This window comes from Eschscholzia californica, unplaced genomic scaffold, assembly GCF_041429995.1.
Source record: "Eschscholzia californica isolate CP2 unplaced genomic scaffold, dmEscCali1.0.p SCAF_5, whole genome shotgun sequence".
In the NCBI taxonomy this organism is placed as follows: Eukaryota; Viridiplantae; Streptophyta; class Magnoliopsida; order Ranunculales; family Papaveraceae; genus Eschscholzia; species Eschscholzia californica.
This window is the reverse complement of record NW_028238472.1, coordinates 23,317,459-23,332,958: the sequence shown is the minus strand read 5'-3', so window position 1 is coordinate 23,332,958 and position 15,500 is coordinate 23,317,459. Positions and strand designations below refer to the sequence as shown.

At 37.5% G+C, this 15,500-nt stretch overlaps 1 protein-coding gene across 3 annotated transcripts; it reads right to left on the bottom strand.

Moving 5' to 3' along the window:
• Positions 1–5,842: 5,842 nt before the first annotated feature.
• On the bottom strand, positions 5,843–12,628 carry LOC147537872 (O-fucosyltransferase family protein). Of its 3 annotated transcripts, none has more exons than XR_015225659.1 (11): positions 12,210–12,599; positions 10,594–10,672; positions 10,309–10,376; positions 9,773–9,861; positions 9,488–9,665; positions 8,924–9,052; positions 8,625–8,761; positions 8,304–8,517; positions 7,407–8,224; positions 6,380–7,236; positions 5,843–6,227 (listed from the first exon to the last, which is right to left on the bottom strand). XR_015225659.1 is itself a non-coding variant. In XM_086641897.1 (11 exons), the coding sequence occupies exons 1-11, from the start codon at positions 12,417–12,419 to the stop codon at positions 6,077–6,079; spliced, it is 1,533 nt and encodes a 510-aa protein (XP_086498023.1). In that variant the 5' UTR covers positions 12,420–12,628; the 3' UTR covers positions 5,843–6,076. The 3 variants fall into 3 exon arrangements, 2 of the variants coding, with proteins under 2 accessions (XP_086498023.1, XP_086498024.1); XM_086641897.1 differs by having other exon boundaries at positions 6,380–6,472; positions 8,040–8,224; positions 12,210–12,628; XM_086641898.1 differs by having other exon boundaries at positions 6,380–6,472; positions 8,040–8,224; positions 10,309–10,428; positions 12,210–12,563.
• Between the last annotated feature and the right edge of the window lie 2,872 nt (positions 12,629–15,500).

The window sequence follows — 15,500 nt, the reverse complement described above, 5'->3', positions numbered from 1 at the left end:
GTTGCAAGCTACCTGGGTTAGACAGAAGTATCTGTCTTGCCATTTCTGGTGCGAGACGATAGCCTTCTTCAAAATTCCCGTTAACCTTCTCCAACATGATATTCTTAGCATTCCAGGCAACTTTGTACGTGACATTCACCCCATGATTTACCCTAACCCATTTCATTATAGTATTGACAGTCATCTCTTGGTTTCTCATAAATTCCTCTACCAGACCCTGTGCTATCCACTGAGAATTGACCATTGGGTTTTTATCTTCAGCATCCGCGGCACAAGTATGCACAAAATTACATTTCGCCCCAACCCTATAAGTATTGCCATCAGGCATTAGACCAAAGTAAACCCTCCACTCACAACTTGGTTCCCTACATTTGTACTTCAACCTCTTCTTCTCATTCTTCACTTGTTTGAATGTGAAATGATGAGAGATGGCATATGACCTCATGAATGATCTGGCCTCATTAATGGTTGGCCACATCATGCCTGCCACCAGTGGTTGCTCCCCAACTTCTCTTTCGGCCCCTGCCTCCTTTGCCATGTACATATTCTGAGTCCCTTCAACAAAATCTAAATACTCATCAAATCTTGAATCGTATTCATCATCTTCGTCCTCTGATGAATCCATACTCTGATAACCTTCTTGAGGATCAACATTCTCATCTAAGTTACAACCATCCTCTTCTTCAGTAGGGTTATCCTCATCCCCTCCTTCAGTTCCTCCTACTATGACCTCTTCTGCCCCCACCATCTGTCTTAGTATCGATCTCCATGTATCAGCATCACTAGACATAAACTGATCCCAATCAAAGTTGGCCCAGTCAGTATCATTTCCTGTTTGACCCCCTAAATCCTCCTCAACTTGGTTTGAATCTGTTCGAACCCCTAAATCTTCCTCCATTTCATTGTTTCCTGTTTGGCCCCCTAGATCTTCCTCCATTACATTGTTTCCTGTTTGGCCCCCTAGATCTTCCTCCATTTCATTGTTTCCTGTTTGGCCCCCTAGATCTTCCTCCATTTCGTCGTTTCCTGTTTGGCCCCCTAAATCTTCTTCCATTTGATTGTTTCCCCTTTGACCCCCCAAATCTTCTTCCATTTGATTGTTTCCCGTTTGACCCCCCAAATCTTGATCCATCGTATCAACCTCAGTATCTCCACCTATGTCTTCCTCCATTCCAACGATCTTTGTGCCTTCCCCAAAATCTATATCTGGTTGATCAAGTTCGGTTTGCTGGCATGGTGAATCTTGTTCGTTCTGGTTAATGTCTGGTTGTCTAACTTCTAAACCTGAATCTGACGAATCCGTTGATGTCGATGATGAATCATTTGATGTCGATGATGAAGCATCTCCCATTCGCCCCCCTGAAGATTGTGGACAACTACCAGACTCGCTAGCAAAATCACCTATTTTCTGTTCAATCTCATCATCAGAATCAATAATGATTAGGTTAGGTCTTCTTTTTACTGCTCCTCTAGTCAACATTATCCTTTTTCCCTTCCTCTGTTCTTCCAGAAACCTCAACCCTTTTGTGGAAATTCTTTCCCTCAGCCCATGCCCACCCTTCGACTTAAACCTCTTCATTTTAGGGGGGTTATGCCATTCACCATGCCATTCAAGGTACAGACATGGTGGTGGGGGGGGGGGGGGACTTCTAGATGTTCAGCAACAAGAAAAAAATGGAGATATCCACCGCCCCTTCTCAAAGTTCTAGCCTTCAGAAAGCAAAAGTTCAATGTTTCATCGTCTGAGACCATACCAAGAAAGGACTTGCTTTGAGCAATTGCCCACAAACTAAGCCCAAACGTTCCCTCTGGTAACTTAAACCCTTTGCATGCGGCGTCAAGGAACTTCAGGAGCGTCCACTCCTTCGTCAGAGGGACATCAATGTCTTGAAATATAACTACATCTCCACCAATGTACTGTGTGTAGTGAATATGGTTCCAATCGGTGTCATCAGGAAAATAACCACTATAGTGAACCTGAACATCGATCAGATATTCTATTGGATAAAGGGGTTCGTATTTGTCGTCCATGGAAGAATTTTGGGGAAAATCAGATGAGAAGAAGAAGAATAAAGTAGGTGAATGAAGCAGAGTTTTAGAGAGAGAAGAGATAAGAGTCAGAGAGAGAATGACCCAGAAGAAGAGGGAAGTTAAATGCTGGGTGGGTAGGTGAAGGCGAAGGGGAGTCGTTGTCTTCCCAAGAAACGGCGGGCATGGGGGAAAGGAAACCTGAATGACCTACGGTATTTAATGCGTTGATTTGACGGGCTGCGTGGATTTAATGCATCGATTACGGGGCGTGGTTGTCAGGCGTGCCTGACAACACGGAAGAGCAATTATGGAAGTGAAATGTGCGATTTCACGGTTTTCTGACGGTAACAGCGACTAGGGGGCCATATGGGTATTTCTTGTAAAGTTGGGGGCCAGGCAGGAAGCTGGTCACAAAGTAGGGGGCCATTAGGGAAATAACCCAATTCTTTTACATGATTTTCTAACAATGTAAATTTTTTTACTACTAAATTGGAAGCCCTACAGCAACAAATAAAAATAAAAAAGTCAATCTTAGTTGACAAATTTTGTAGATAATTTTTATTCTCTATAGATTTTTCTTTATTCCCCAAAACTGTGGCATTTTTTTTCTCGGGAAGGGTGATCGGCTTCAAGGGTAGAGCCACATGGAGACCATCCTTGGCTCAAACCAGGGTTGGAATCAGGGGATGGGTTTAGGGTCCACAATCACTAAGTAAATGGGTTTAGGTCCAAAGATAATTTGTTTTGGAAAATTAGTCCACTAGAAGTAATTTACATGGTTAACCTCTATTTTATCTATTACTTCCTAACCTATCTTCAAGAAAAAAAAAACTGCTTAAATTAGAAGAGATAAATTGTCTTTTCAGTTTGTTGAAATTAATTCCCTAGTTAAAAGGTACTCTCTCTCTCTAATCAAGGTACTACTCACTTTCTTCTCTCTAACACAAATGAACCGATTATTTAACAAGAAGAAGAACAAAACCATTGATAGATCCAACAATCCATCTACAAAACATAAAAACTTGAAAGATTTTCAGATGGAAAAAACCAAAATGATGTATATGTTGATGTGGATATTAGAAATAGATAGAGAGACAAAACAAGCCCTAAAATCTAACTTTAATTAAGTTGTAAGATAGAGAAGCAAAATAATTTTGTTGTTGTCTATTAGGGAGATACGAGATGTCTAGGCAACAACAGATTTTGGCAATAAATTATTTGAAATATAAATTTTTTGGAAATATAGTTTATGGAAATAATATCTTGATTAACTTAATCCTGAGAAACCTTGGTCTACTAATGTGTTGTGAACTCGAATTAGTGCTTTTCACGAATTAGTGCTTTTAAAAAATCATCACTGGACAATTTATCTATTGGAATCATAAAATACATATTTTTGTTTTCTTCTTTACTATAATAGTACAACTCTTTACTTTATGTGAAAGTTCAAATATCTCTAAATCTCTAAAAAAAAATGTAAGAAAAGATAAAACAAACTAAAAAAAGTAGATTGAACCATTCATGTTTGATTATTCAAATAATCACTTCACCAACTTTATTGAAGCAAAGGTAATTGGAGATTGCCTTAACTTGAAAGAAAATTATTTGGTATAAAACTGATAACTATATAAATTCTTCAGTACAACAAATTTAGGTAGACGGTGGGTGCGCGATGCAGGCGCCTTGCCCACACCCCCACCACACACGGTTGTGTGTTTACTTTGTATTTTAAAATAATTTATTTTGGATTGAACTAGAGGTTAAGCTACGTGCTGATCATGATATAAATATGTATTCTACAGTAAGCTTAGACTAGCACAGTCTAATTTAAAATTCTGGATCCGTCCTTGACCGACATGAGACCCTTCGACTACCTATGCGCATCCCTTCATGGGAGAAAAAAATATTCCCATGTTTTTCTTCTTTTTCAACCATAACTAGCAAGTCGAAGTGTGCACTTTTGTTAGAAATATAAGGCTAGATTAATGGAGTATGAATCAGAAAACCAGAACAGATTGTTGTGTCATGGTATGGAGGTCACCTTGAAAGTGATTTCAAAATAAGCTTGGTGCAAATTGTACTTACTAGTCACTCTTTAAGGATTTACCACAACTACTATTTTCTTTTCGCACTGAAGGAAACAATACTAGAGGGGAGGGAAATCTTCTCTACATAACCCCAAAGAAAACTAGTGGACGAGAAGATAAGGGAGTCACAGGAAAACTCGGAGAAGATCATTCTTATCCAACAAATTTTTCTTAATATAGATTAAGTCAAAATAAAATTACTCCAGATAGCAAAAGGAGTTTTATGTTGTCAAACAATCTATTATAAACCGTCACGGGTTTCTCTAGTATTGTGATGTGGGACTTTTGCGGTTTCTCTAGTATTGTGATGCGGGACTTTTGCATAACAAGAAACAAATGACTTTAGGAGTCATCTCCCAACAAGCCTGCAAACAAAATAGGTGGACATCACCAAACCAATTAAATACCCAATAGCTTCAAATTATAAGGATTACTATTGATGATACATAAAATGACCACTCATTGACTATCGCCAATAAGTCAAGAAAAAGACCAAAAGCCCAACGGGTCAATCTGTCTCGAGGCAGGACCGCTGAACCCAAGAAGTCTGCAATAAATATACAAAGTTAGGAGGCTAATATAACCCTAATCACCCTAAATTTCAAAATTTGGTGTCAAATTTCGTGGAAATCGGACACAAAATTTATGTGTGATCAATTTCACGACCGAATGTTTTTGAAATTTCACTCCTTGATCAAGACGAGATAAAATCTAGAGTTTTAGATACCACCACATAAAATCACTTTTAGAAACGAGTAACTAACTAATTAAATATCTTCTTTTATAACTCAGAATTAAGATAATAAACTGTCTAAATTTCAGAAGCTTAGGCGATAAAAAACTATTTTCTTTAACCATAGTTATAATCACTTTCTCTTTAAAGAATATGATTTCTTAACTATTGTTAATCAACTAGTAAGAATATTTCATCAAACGACTAAGCCTAAGCATGAAATATCAAACCGTATAAATAATGAAAAGAAAGTAAAGAAGGCTAATAAATATGCAAAAAAGGAGATTTAATTAATTAAAAACTCATTGAAAAGATTAATACTGAGTTTCACAAACCCTAGCTTATGATGAAAAAAACTCATTTTTTGCTAGTCTTTGCCGGAGTATGTTGCACATACGGCACACAATTAGTTGCAGTGTACAAAAATAATATGCATCATATGCTCATCATCGATGCATGAACCATCTACCTCACAAGATATGCATGTAGACACAAGGCACAAACATATTGTTGAGCTCATTGATCAGTCAAAAAAGTCAAGTGCGTTGACTTAAAGAACACGAACCAACCACACCACAAAAACCCCTAGATAAAACTAACAGATGGGCAAATCCGGCTCAAACTCTACCACATAAGGTCTAATGAAAAGACTGAAGGGAGGTTAGCCATAAGCCTCCTCAGCATTTAAGCTCTGCTTTGGCCAAGGCAAGAACAAGGTGAATCCTAGTTGTCCCTTTCCTCAAGCACAGTTCAGGGGTCGGCCACGAGGACCGAGGGACCTCAAAAGGTCAGCTTTGCCTAAATAGCAGATAAGCTTACGGAGATAAGCACGACCTTACCTGAAAACTCTAATTGACATCAGAATCATATCACGTGGGCTTTGTCCCCCAAATCTTAGACACAGACCCGGGTCACTCGTCTGAGAGGCGCTAGTCTGCCCCCCAAATCTTACACACATCTGAGAGGGGCTAGTCTGCCACAAAACTGCTGGTTGATCAAGACCACTGAAAGCTATATATTATACACCCAATTACAGGCAATGCAGAACTTCGTATAACAACAAATACATAAGAGTAACTGTTAGAATCCCATATAGATTATGAACTTTCAATAGTTCTTGAATTAATGTCTCCCGAGCAGAAAAAGACTACTACAAAAAAGAACTACTTTCACTACCATAGTTAAGGTCGATCTCACTCTCCTAAAATAAGAATAGCTGGAGAGATCATGTATCATCTTTTGCTGCCTGACCATGTTTTTTGACACCACAAATGCACTCGGGAAGTGGATTCTCATAGAAGGATTCTTCCGTCCTAAACCTGGCTCGACCCTTAAACCCCGGAGAGGAACCCCTTCTCTTCCTTGGACCTCCCTGCCTGCAAATTTACAACATTTAACATCATCCTTCTATATATAACTTTTCATATTAACATCAATATTTTCAAATTTCATTTACTCCAACTATAAAGAATACGGCTTAGATTTGATTTATTTCTGTAAAGAAGATAATTCTAAACACCATTCTTACCTGGTTTTGTGCATCTGTTTGATTAGAGACGATATTGAAAACCCTTCTAATTCCTTCTTTTCCTCCTTATCAAAAATTTCAACAAGACCTTTCCTGCACATTAAAGGAGGGAGGTTTTTTCATGCAATTACGGGGACATTTCCTGGTCAGAATAGATTTAGAAAACTGCACAAGCCAGATCACTTTATAAACACTTCTTCCGAGTCAGAGGCAGAACCAATGATAGATTGTTTCTTCTAGTTATATACTCATATAACCACGTCTCCAGGAGATGGACAATGTGGCGAAATCTGTGGCTGTTCATCAACCTTTTTGTAGCACTGATGTAAATTATAAGAAACATTAAAGATTTACTCTGTTCTTTTCTGTGGGTCCTGGCAATCAACACATAAAATTCGCAATAGCTTCTGAAAACAGTTTCAACCTTTTGCGAAAACAATGTTGATCAAAAAATCTTTTGCCCAAAAGTCATTATATTGTCATAGACCATATCTCCAACCTTCGGTAGAGTTGGGTCTTTCCACTTTCAGGTAACTTCCCAGACTATACTTGTCCAAATAATTCTTTCTTCATAGGAAAATGTTATTCAAATAAAATCTACACAACAGATTCTACCTATGTGACATGCCCATTCGTACATGACCAATAGATTGTCCATATAATGAACCGTATCAAATGTTCTGCTTTTGTAGAGTGAATCATGCAGTAACTGCTAAGCAGTTCGGCTCGGAATCGACTCAGGACCAAGCCGGAGACGGAGCCCAAGTCAGATCGAGTTACTTGGCAGAGTTTAGACAACTGACGTATTTAATTTTCTATGTATCCTATTTTTTATTTATATTTCACAAAGGATAATGCTACTCAGACTCCCAAAGTACAGACAAAGTCAAGAATGTAAGCATTTTGAGGGTGTGGGTTTTATTCACCTTTACCAAAATAAAAGTGATTGACAAATCTTTAACCAAATAGTGCCTACTTTCTTGACTTTGTCTGCACTTTGGGAGACTGAGTAGCATTATCCTTTCACAAATGTCACTTGGAGAATAAGCTCTCAATATTACACCAAAGAAAGAAAGGGAAGCAGGAAAGAAGTCAGAAGTCAGAACTCAGAAGGAAAGTTGAAAGAGAAGGAAAAGGGTCAAAAAGGAAAATATGGAGAAGAAAATATTAGAGATACGAAAATAACAGAAAAAAGGAAACGATAAAAGAATGGAAGTAGAAAATGGAGTCTTGTTATAACTAAGTTAGTACAGGAATCAAGATTTTAGATTTTACTATTTTAGGAACAACAGTTTTCTAAAAATAATAAAACAGCAAAATAGAAAGAAAACGAGTCACCCACTGACTAGAAGAGTTTTCTAAAAATAATAAAACAGCAAAATAGAAAGAAAACGAGTCACCCACTGACTAGAAGAGTCACTGGGTGGCTCAGGACTCGGCTAGTCTCGGCCAAGCCAGGCCGAGCGAAGCCGCGTTACTCGCCTACCCCCTGGATTGGGGGCTTGGCTAGGGGTCAGCTCAGGCTACCACAGAGCCCGAGCTGATCTCTGAGTAATTCGGCCGAGTCTCCGAGTTTAACTCCCTAATATAACTGGTGCCGAATATACCGAAGATATATCACAAAATCAATTAAATCAATCAGATCAAAGCAAAGAACTACCTATCTGGAGTGATTGTCTTGCGGTGGCCTAAGAACCTTCGGTGTCCCTCAACAGCTCTTGCCATGTTTCCAGAATATGATGGAACAAATATGTCACTCTCCACAGAAACAATGTAATCGAGAGCAGCTGTTTGAGATGCGTGACCTATAAATGGTTCCAATTCTTCTGATGTTGCCAATGTTTCCTGTACAGTTAATCAATAAGGAGTTTACTCGAGTGGCAAGTTATTAACTTCACTAATAAGTTAACCAGGTCATCTATACCTTAAAAATAAGATTCGGGAAACGGGATTTGAGTTCTGAGAGATGAACGCTACCACCATAAATATCCCCAGCAGCAATATAAATATTTGTCGATGGTTGGTATCCAAGAGCTTGAAGGAAAATGCCTATTTCCTTGGGAGTTAGCGGGCAAAACCCTCCCATTCTCTGCTCGGTTGAGTTGATCTTCTTTATCTTCCAATGATTTGTACTCTCTCTAATATCAATGAGAAAAGAAAGAACGATTGATCAAAAATCTCGAGTTAATCTATGCATCTTATATGTAACTTGACCTACCAGTACTCGAAAAAAGTATTACTTTACCTCAGTATCCTCAGTTCTTCGGCTTCTGCATCAGTCAGTCCGTATGTACAACCAGTGAAGGACAACATATCTTTCTCATATCGTAGATGAAGAGCTATATATTTTCCCCCTTGTGACTTCAGTCGCTCCACCAGTTTCTGTGGTGTCACTGTCATGTATGCTTAGAATTAGACCTAATGTAGTTGTACATTCCATAGGAGATAGCTCTTAAATACATTGATACCAAAATGTATATATATTTGATCATTGAACATCGGTGAGTTAGAAAGAGCTGTAGATGGAAGCAACAAAGATCAGACCTTTCCCAGGCTCTCAATAGGAAGTGAAAAGCGGAGAGCATTATATAGAGCACGACATCGTAATCGCTGAATGTCAAGTGGGAGATCATTGTTTGCTAGTCGGGAATCGGATTTTGCGACGTGAATCACCTACATAAAAATCAAATAGAGTTATCCAAATTCGAGCTCGCTTTTGTTGACATCCTAAACTAAACAGTATAATTAATTCCCGGATAAAGGTCGTTAATCACACAAGGACTTCCAGATCATACAGTATCAATTAACCACAGTTATATTTTCTGCAGAACAAATGAGATTTGACTCAATCAGATATAGCAACTTAGTTTTACAATTTATAGATAAGATGGTTAAATGTTTGATTTTAGCTGAGGTGAATTCTTCAACATGTACAGTTCATGTCTAACAGTCTAACGACTATCATTTGTTAGAGTATCACTACAACAATTAATCTCTAGAATTATGTGAATGAGGAGTTCTTTTCGTGTGGTCCATAATCATTTCAGTAACTGATTATATACCTAACAACATGGTTCCATATCAAGTGAAGAACAAACAAATAATTACCTGGTAATCATTCCACAACCTCGTCATCTCCTCATAATAACTCATACTCGACCAAGTAGTAAAGTGTTTTCGTGCCCGCGGAATAAGTTCCAATTCCTGAGGAAGCTGCTTCACAATCTTCACATCTTCTTGCAAAGTCTTGATGAAGTGAAATTCATCAAATATATCCGAAAATGTACTGTGTGGCCAACAGAACAATGAGCGGGATAAGTAGGTTTTAACAGATTGACAAGGAGCAGAACATACGTTAGGTGGCAGGAATTCCTTAAATTGACCTAACCAAACCTTGAATCTCGCCAGAATGACTTTTTATCCAGTTGAGGAATAACCAGTGTTGCATTCATTATGCGCGCAACAGCAACCATATCAGCGATCTATAAATACGAGAAGTTCATCACATAATTGCTAGCAAAAGAAATAATGGAATACTAACAAATGTGCTCTTTGAGTCCTTAAGACAAGCCAAATATGGTTTAAGAAAATCGACAGTTAGGGCCTACAAGTTTGTTCAGACTGATGTAAACTAGATGAAGACAAGTTCTACTTTGCTTTACATATAGGATAAACGAAAGCATTGGTTTCAGCTAAGCGAGATTTAAGAAGCCGTACTTAAAATAGCTCCATGCACATCATCACCAAAATAAACCATTTGCTAGTCATCTGAGGAGCCTCCACAGCATTGTAAGTTAAGTTTACAGGAAAATGATACTACTATATTAAGATGTGCAAACTTATTAGCTAGAACATGTCAATGGATTCAGCCTGCTAACAATGATAATAGCCAAGATGCAAGGACAGATACATAGAGGTCATCAACTTACACCGGTGCGCATTTGGTTGAGTCCACCATTACTTCTGACAGTTATGAAGCGGTTTGATTCTTGGATTGCTGATAAAACAACACATTGGAGCATCAGGACTAGTATCATATCAATTTCGTACTGCACAAGGGAATAAATGGACAACAAATAATATTGGTGTAGAAAGAAGTGTAGCTCCAATTGATAGGTGCAAAAAGCATAACTCATCAAATATATAAATAACATCTTGGATGTTCATGAAGATGAGAAACCCAAGAAAACAGAAGATATGATTTAGAAACAAACCTTTGTATCTAGGAGTAGGCTTAATGCATGGGTGGAACCCATAACTGAATGGAGCACTCCAGAGTTCCCCATGTTGTATCTGTGAAGTGACAAATATAATGGAATTAAACTTTATCGACACCCACACCATTATCTAAGGGAATGCCCAATTTTAGCTAACTTTGATCATTTGGTGCAAGTGAGTTGAAAGTTCAAACCCTTACAATCCTTTCACTTAGAATTATCTCAGACACTGACTTTGAAGCAAAATTTGAGAAACCAAGAATTTCGGTCAGAGCAGGGACAAGGTAACTCAGACGTTAAAACCCACAAATTAAGCACAATACTAAATTACTAATGTTAGCTCATGCGCAATTTAGTCCCCAGGGGCTGGATCTACGCAGCTCAAGTAAACCCTAGTCTTTCCTATTTTTATTCATAAAGACATGGTATGCTTCTTTCTCCACAATTTGCTTTTTCGACCATAACTAACATAATTTTTTTTTTTTTTTTTTTTGTTTTTACTCTAAAGTCTCTCTTGTGTGATATTTATAAACTTCTTGATGTATTTCAGTTATAAATTACTAATTCTATTTCCATTTTTCAACAAATGGGAATGGAAGCACCATAAATATATTTATGTTATAAATATATTATGCATCAAATGGAAGACAAAAAGGTAAGCATTGTCAAACAAAGATTTACTAACTTTATCAAAAGTGCCTTCAGGAAAAAATTCTCTGGCCTCGTCGTTGAGTCAGAGCATAACATGGTTCTCTAATGTTTGAAACTTAAGTATCTATCCTTATTATAGCAATCGCTAGTTCTAAACATCCATGAATATAGGCTAAATGTGAGAATGCTTGTGAAAATGACCAGTTTGATCCATGAGCAATTTGTGGGAGAAGTTTAAACTTCTTATCAGACCCAAACGGCTAGAATAATACGGTCTGGACCGCGATTTCGCAACTTGACCCATATCTAGGCCACATTACAGAAGTTTAAATCATAATAGGCAACATGAAACTTAAGCAAAACTTGTAACACGTATTGCACGAGAGACTGACTGCTTTAAAACAAGCTTTGAGCTAAAAACTACTCAATAGGATTAAAACTCTTATTAATACTTCTTGCTCTGCTAAGTGTTATAGACCAAATCTTGAAAGTTCAAAAATTAAGTTCAAAGGTTCATCCATGACACCGGAACTAGGGTTCTTCCTTGATAATACCATTACCTTGTAGTGGTGACTCTCCCCTCTTATTACCGAAGAGGTGTATTCCTCTCACGTTTCACGCAATCTTTATCTATGGTTTGCTTTACGCTATTACTAGTGTCCCAGTTTTTTTATTCCAAGGGAATTACCAAATAAATATCTTGTATACCCAACACATTTCATTTTAGACAAATCATTATTTAGATCTTATAGCTTATACTACCATAAATTTAGATATGTTGTTACTCAATACCATTGATAAGGTATCATCAAAGTTTGAAGTACTCAAAACATTTAATAATCATCAACTAATAAACTCAAAAGGCAAAAATTTGTTAAAGTCAAAACCCAATTACCCCAAAATGGTTCACAACCCACAGTCATCTACTAAATGAAATAAAGAAAGGAGAGATTTATATATACCTGCTCAGATTGAGAGTCGTCCGATAAGAAAGATTTGGGTTCATCATATAGAATCTGTCTGGTGGAGAAGAAGAGGAAGATGGTAAGGGAGAAACCAAAGAGAATAGAAGTGTAAAGAGTGATGGAATAAAATGATGGTTTTGTTAGCAGATGTCTAGTTGTTGTAGAGGTTCGGATACGAGAAGAAGAATGACCTCTACCGTTTACCATCTTTCTCGTAAGAGATTAACCCTTTGTCGCAGATTTACAGTTTCAGTCCGATTTGCTCTCAGATCTAATACCTAAGAAAACTTAGGATCCAAAATAATATGAACACGGAAAACATTGGGAACCAGAGTGATTGATTTTTGAACTAGAGGGTTTGAAGTTTGAACGAGAGTACCATACCACAAATGAATTTTTCAAGTGGACAAAAATATTGGATACAATTAAGATTTGGAAATTTTAAAGGGCCCCGTTTATTGTTAAAAGGCCCCTCCTTGTGAATTCGGTGCGAGCCCACCGAATTCTCAAAAGCCTATTCAGTGCGACCCCATCGAAATACACTCCAGTAGTCTATTTTTGTGAATTCGGTGGGCTAGCACCGAATTCACGAGAGGGGCCCTTTTAACAAAAACGAGAAGCCCCTTTAAAACTTCCCTTAAGATTTATTTCCCTAGCCCCTATTTTTTTTTTTTTTTGAAGTAATCACCTTTTATTCATTTTTTTTTAACGTTAATGCCATTAAAACAAATAAAGTTAAAACATAGTCCGAAAAAACTTAGATAACGTCACACAATTGGACTAAAATATAATTCTTGTTAACCATAAAGGACTAAAATATCATCTTGGACTTTATTGGGTGAAAACCGAAGCAGCAAGTAAATGATCGTCCTTGTTGTTGCATCGGTGACAATACCTCATCTCTACTTGACGATGGTTGACCCTCAATCTCAGTCCGTCGATCTTAGCAATCAACCACCACGATACTTCAGTATCGACGGTTGAGATTAGATGAAGATGGAACTTTGCATCCCCTTCAACTATAAATACACCTAACCCTAACTCATCAGCCAGATTTAACGCCATTTCAAACCCTAGCATTTCACTATACATAGCCGATTTGGGTGAAATCTCGATCTTCTTCGTTCCCAAAATCAAACCCTCCGAATCCCTAGCGATTACCGCACATGAAGCTCTATCCTCTCTATAAGAACCATCAAAATTTATTTTGACTTTTCCTTGAGGTGGGGGAGACCAGCTTGTTTCCTGTAAATCAGTGTTAGAATGAGAAGAAAGAGTAAGATTTGGTACATACCTTAGAGATTCTGTTCTATTCCATAAACATCTAGTTAGATCTGGCTCTGTTTCTTGAAAATGGAGTTCGCATCTTTGTTTCCATCACTCCCACATCAGGTAGGTCATTTTATACCAGTTATTGTTTCCCTGTTCACCTTGTAGTAGAAGATTTTTCAATATTTTGATCGGATCTACATCATGTTGTTGTAGGTCTTGTAAACCTGCTCGGTTGAGTAATTCTATGAATCTTGTGCAGCTACCAAAAAGGTGATGTATAGAGTCTGTTTCATCTTGTCTAGATAGTAAACATGCTTGATTGATATGATGAACTTTTCTACCAATATTGCTAAGTGTAGGTAATCCTCCATGAATCATTTTCCAAATGAAATTTTGAAGATTAGGATTCATTTCTTTTTGCTTCCAGAACATTTTTCAAGGAAGTTAACTGCATCTTCATTCATATGTGGAGACGTGATTTCAGTATAAAATGATTTTGTGGTAAATTTACCACTCTCATTTGGACACCAAATAAGTCTATCACTTTCATTGTGGCCCAGTAGTCGAATACTTTCTATGTTCTGAATAGTAGTTTGATCGAAGTATGTGCTTAAAGTGATAGTATTCCAATTTCTGTTATCTGTCTCCACTAGATCTGAAACCAGTCGAATATGAGAAGGTAACTCATTAATAAGGACTGGAGTGTCGTTGGGCAAATTTGGTATCCATGGATCTGTAGTAATCTTCACTGAAGTGCCATCTCCTATTAACCAAAGTATATTTCTTCTTACTATGTCTTTTGTTCTCGAAATTGCATGCCAGAAATGAGATGAAGTTTGTGAATCTGAATTGTTCCAAAAGTCACCATTAGAAATATATTTAGATCTTAATTATTTGACCCAAATAGCATCTTGGTTGGTAATAAAACGCCACGTCATCTTAGCCATCAAGGACTGATTCACATGTTCAATAGACCTAATGCCCAAACCTCCATTGCTAGTGAGAATGTCCCATTTAATGAAATGCAATTTATGTTCATTTGGAGAGTGACCCCACCAAAAACAACGTTCTATCTTTTCCAACTCATCCACCACTTTTTTAGGAAGTATTCGATAGCTGCAAGGATAAGTACAAAACGATGCTAGAACTGATTTGATTAATACTGTTTTTTCTGGTTGGCTTATGAATTTTTGTTTCCATCCTGCAAGGGAGTTATTAAATTTATCTAATAACCACTGATAACTCTGTATTCTGTTACCTTTTTTTGAGGATTAAAGCTCCGAGATACTTCTCATGGTCTTTCATCAGAGGAGCTGAAAGTCGTTGAATAAATTGGTTCTGAAGTTGAGAGGAGACACCTTTGCTGAAATACAATGAAGACTTAGCATAATTGACATGTTAACCCGAGAAGGAAGAGTAATGAGTCATAAGATGTATTAAATTAGTTAAATTGGTAGTATTTGTTTTTCCAAAACAATCAGGTCGTCCGCAAACAGCAAGTGTGTAATGCTGGGATTGTCCTGTGTTTATCTTTAAACCTGTAAAAACACCCTGTGATTCATAATAATCAAATAAAAGAGAAAGAGATTGAGATGTGAGGATAAATAGGTAGGGGGAAAGGGGGCACCCCTGCTTAAGGCCTCTAGAGGCTGAGAAATCGCCCACTCATCTTCCATTAAGTTGGATATTAAATTTAGCCGAAGTGACACAAGACATGATAAGGTTTAGAATGTTGTCCTCTAGTCCTGTCGAATGAAGGACAAGTTTCAAAAAACTCCAATCGACACGGTCATATGCTTTGGCCATATCCATATTTAATGAGAAAGTCCCATTCTTTGCTATGGAGTTATTCATAGAATGAATTAACTCCTTGGTAATCACAATATTATCAATAATTTGCCTGTTAGGCACAAGTGCGATCTGGTTCGAAGCAATACCCTCCTTATAAGTAAGGTCTAAGGCGATTAGCAAGGATTTTCGTGATGAATTTATAGATCGAGATGCAAAGGGATATCG

Excerpts from the sequence above, each read along its gene's own strand:
- LOC147537872 (XM_086641897.1), bottom strand. The coding sequence starts at position 12,419 with ATGGTAAACGGTAGAGGTCATTCTTCTTCTCGTATCCGAACCTCTACA. Across the intron at positions 9,666-9,772 it reads TCATTCTGGCGAGATTCAAG|TACATTTTCGGATATATTTG; the intron begins GTTTGGTTAGGT and ends TTGGCCACACAG. Across the intron at positions 6,473-8,039 it reads AAGACAATCACTCCAGATAG|GAAAGGTCTTGTTGAAATTT; the intron begins GTAGTTCTTTGC and ends TTTAATGTGCAG.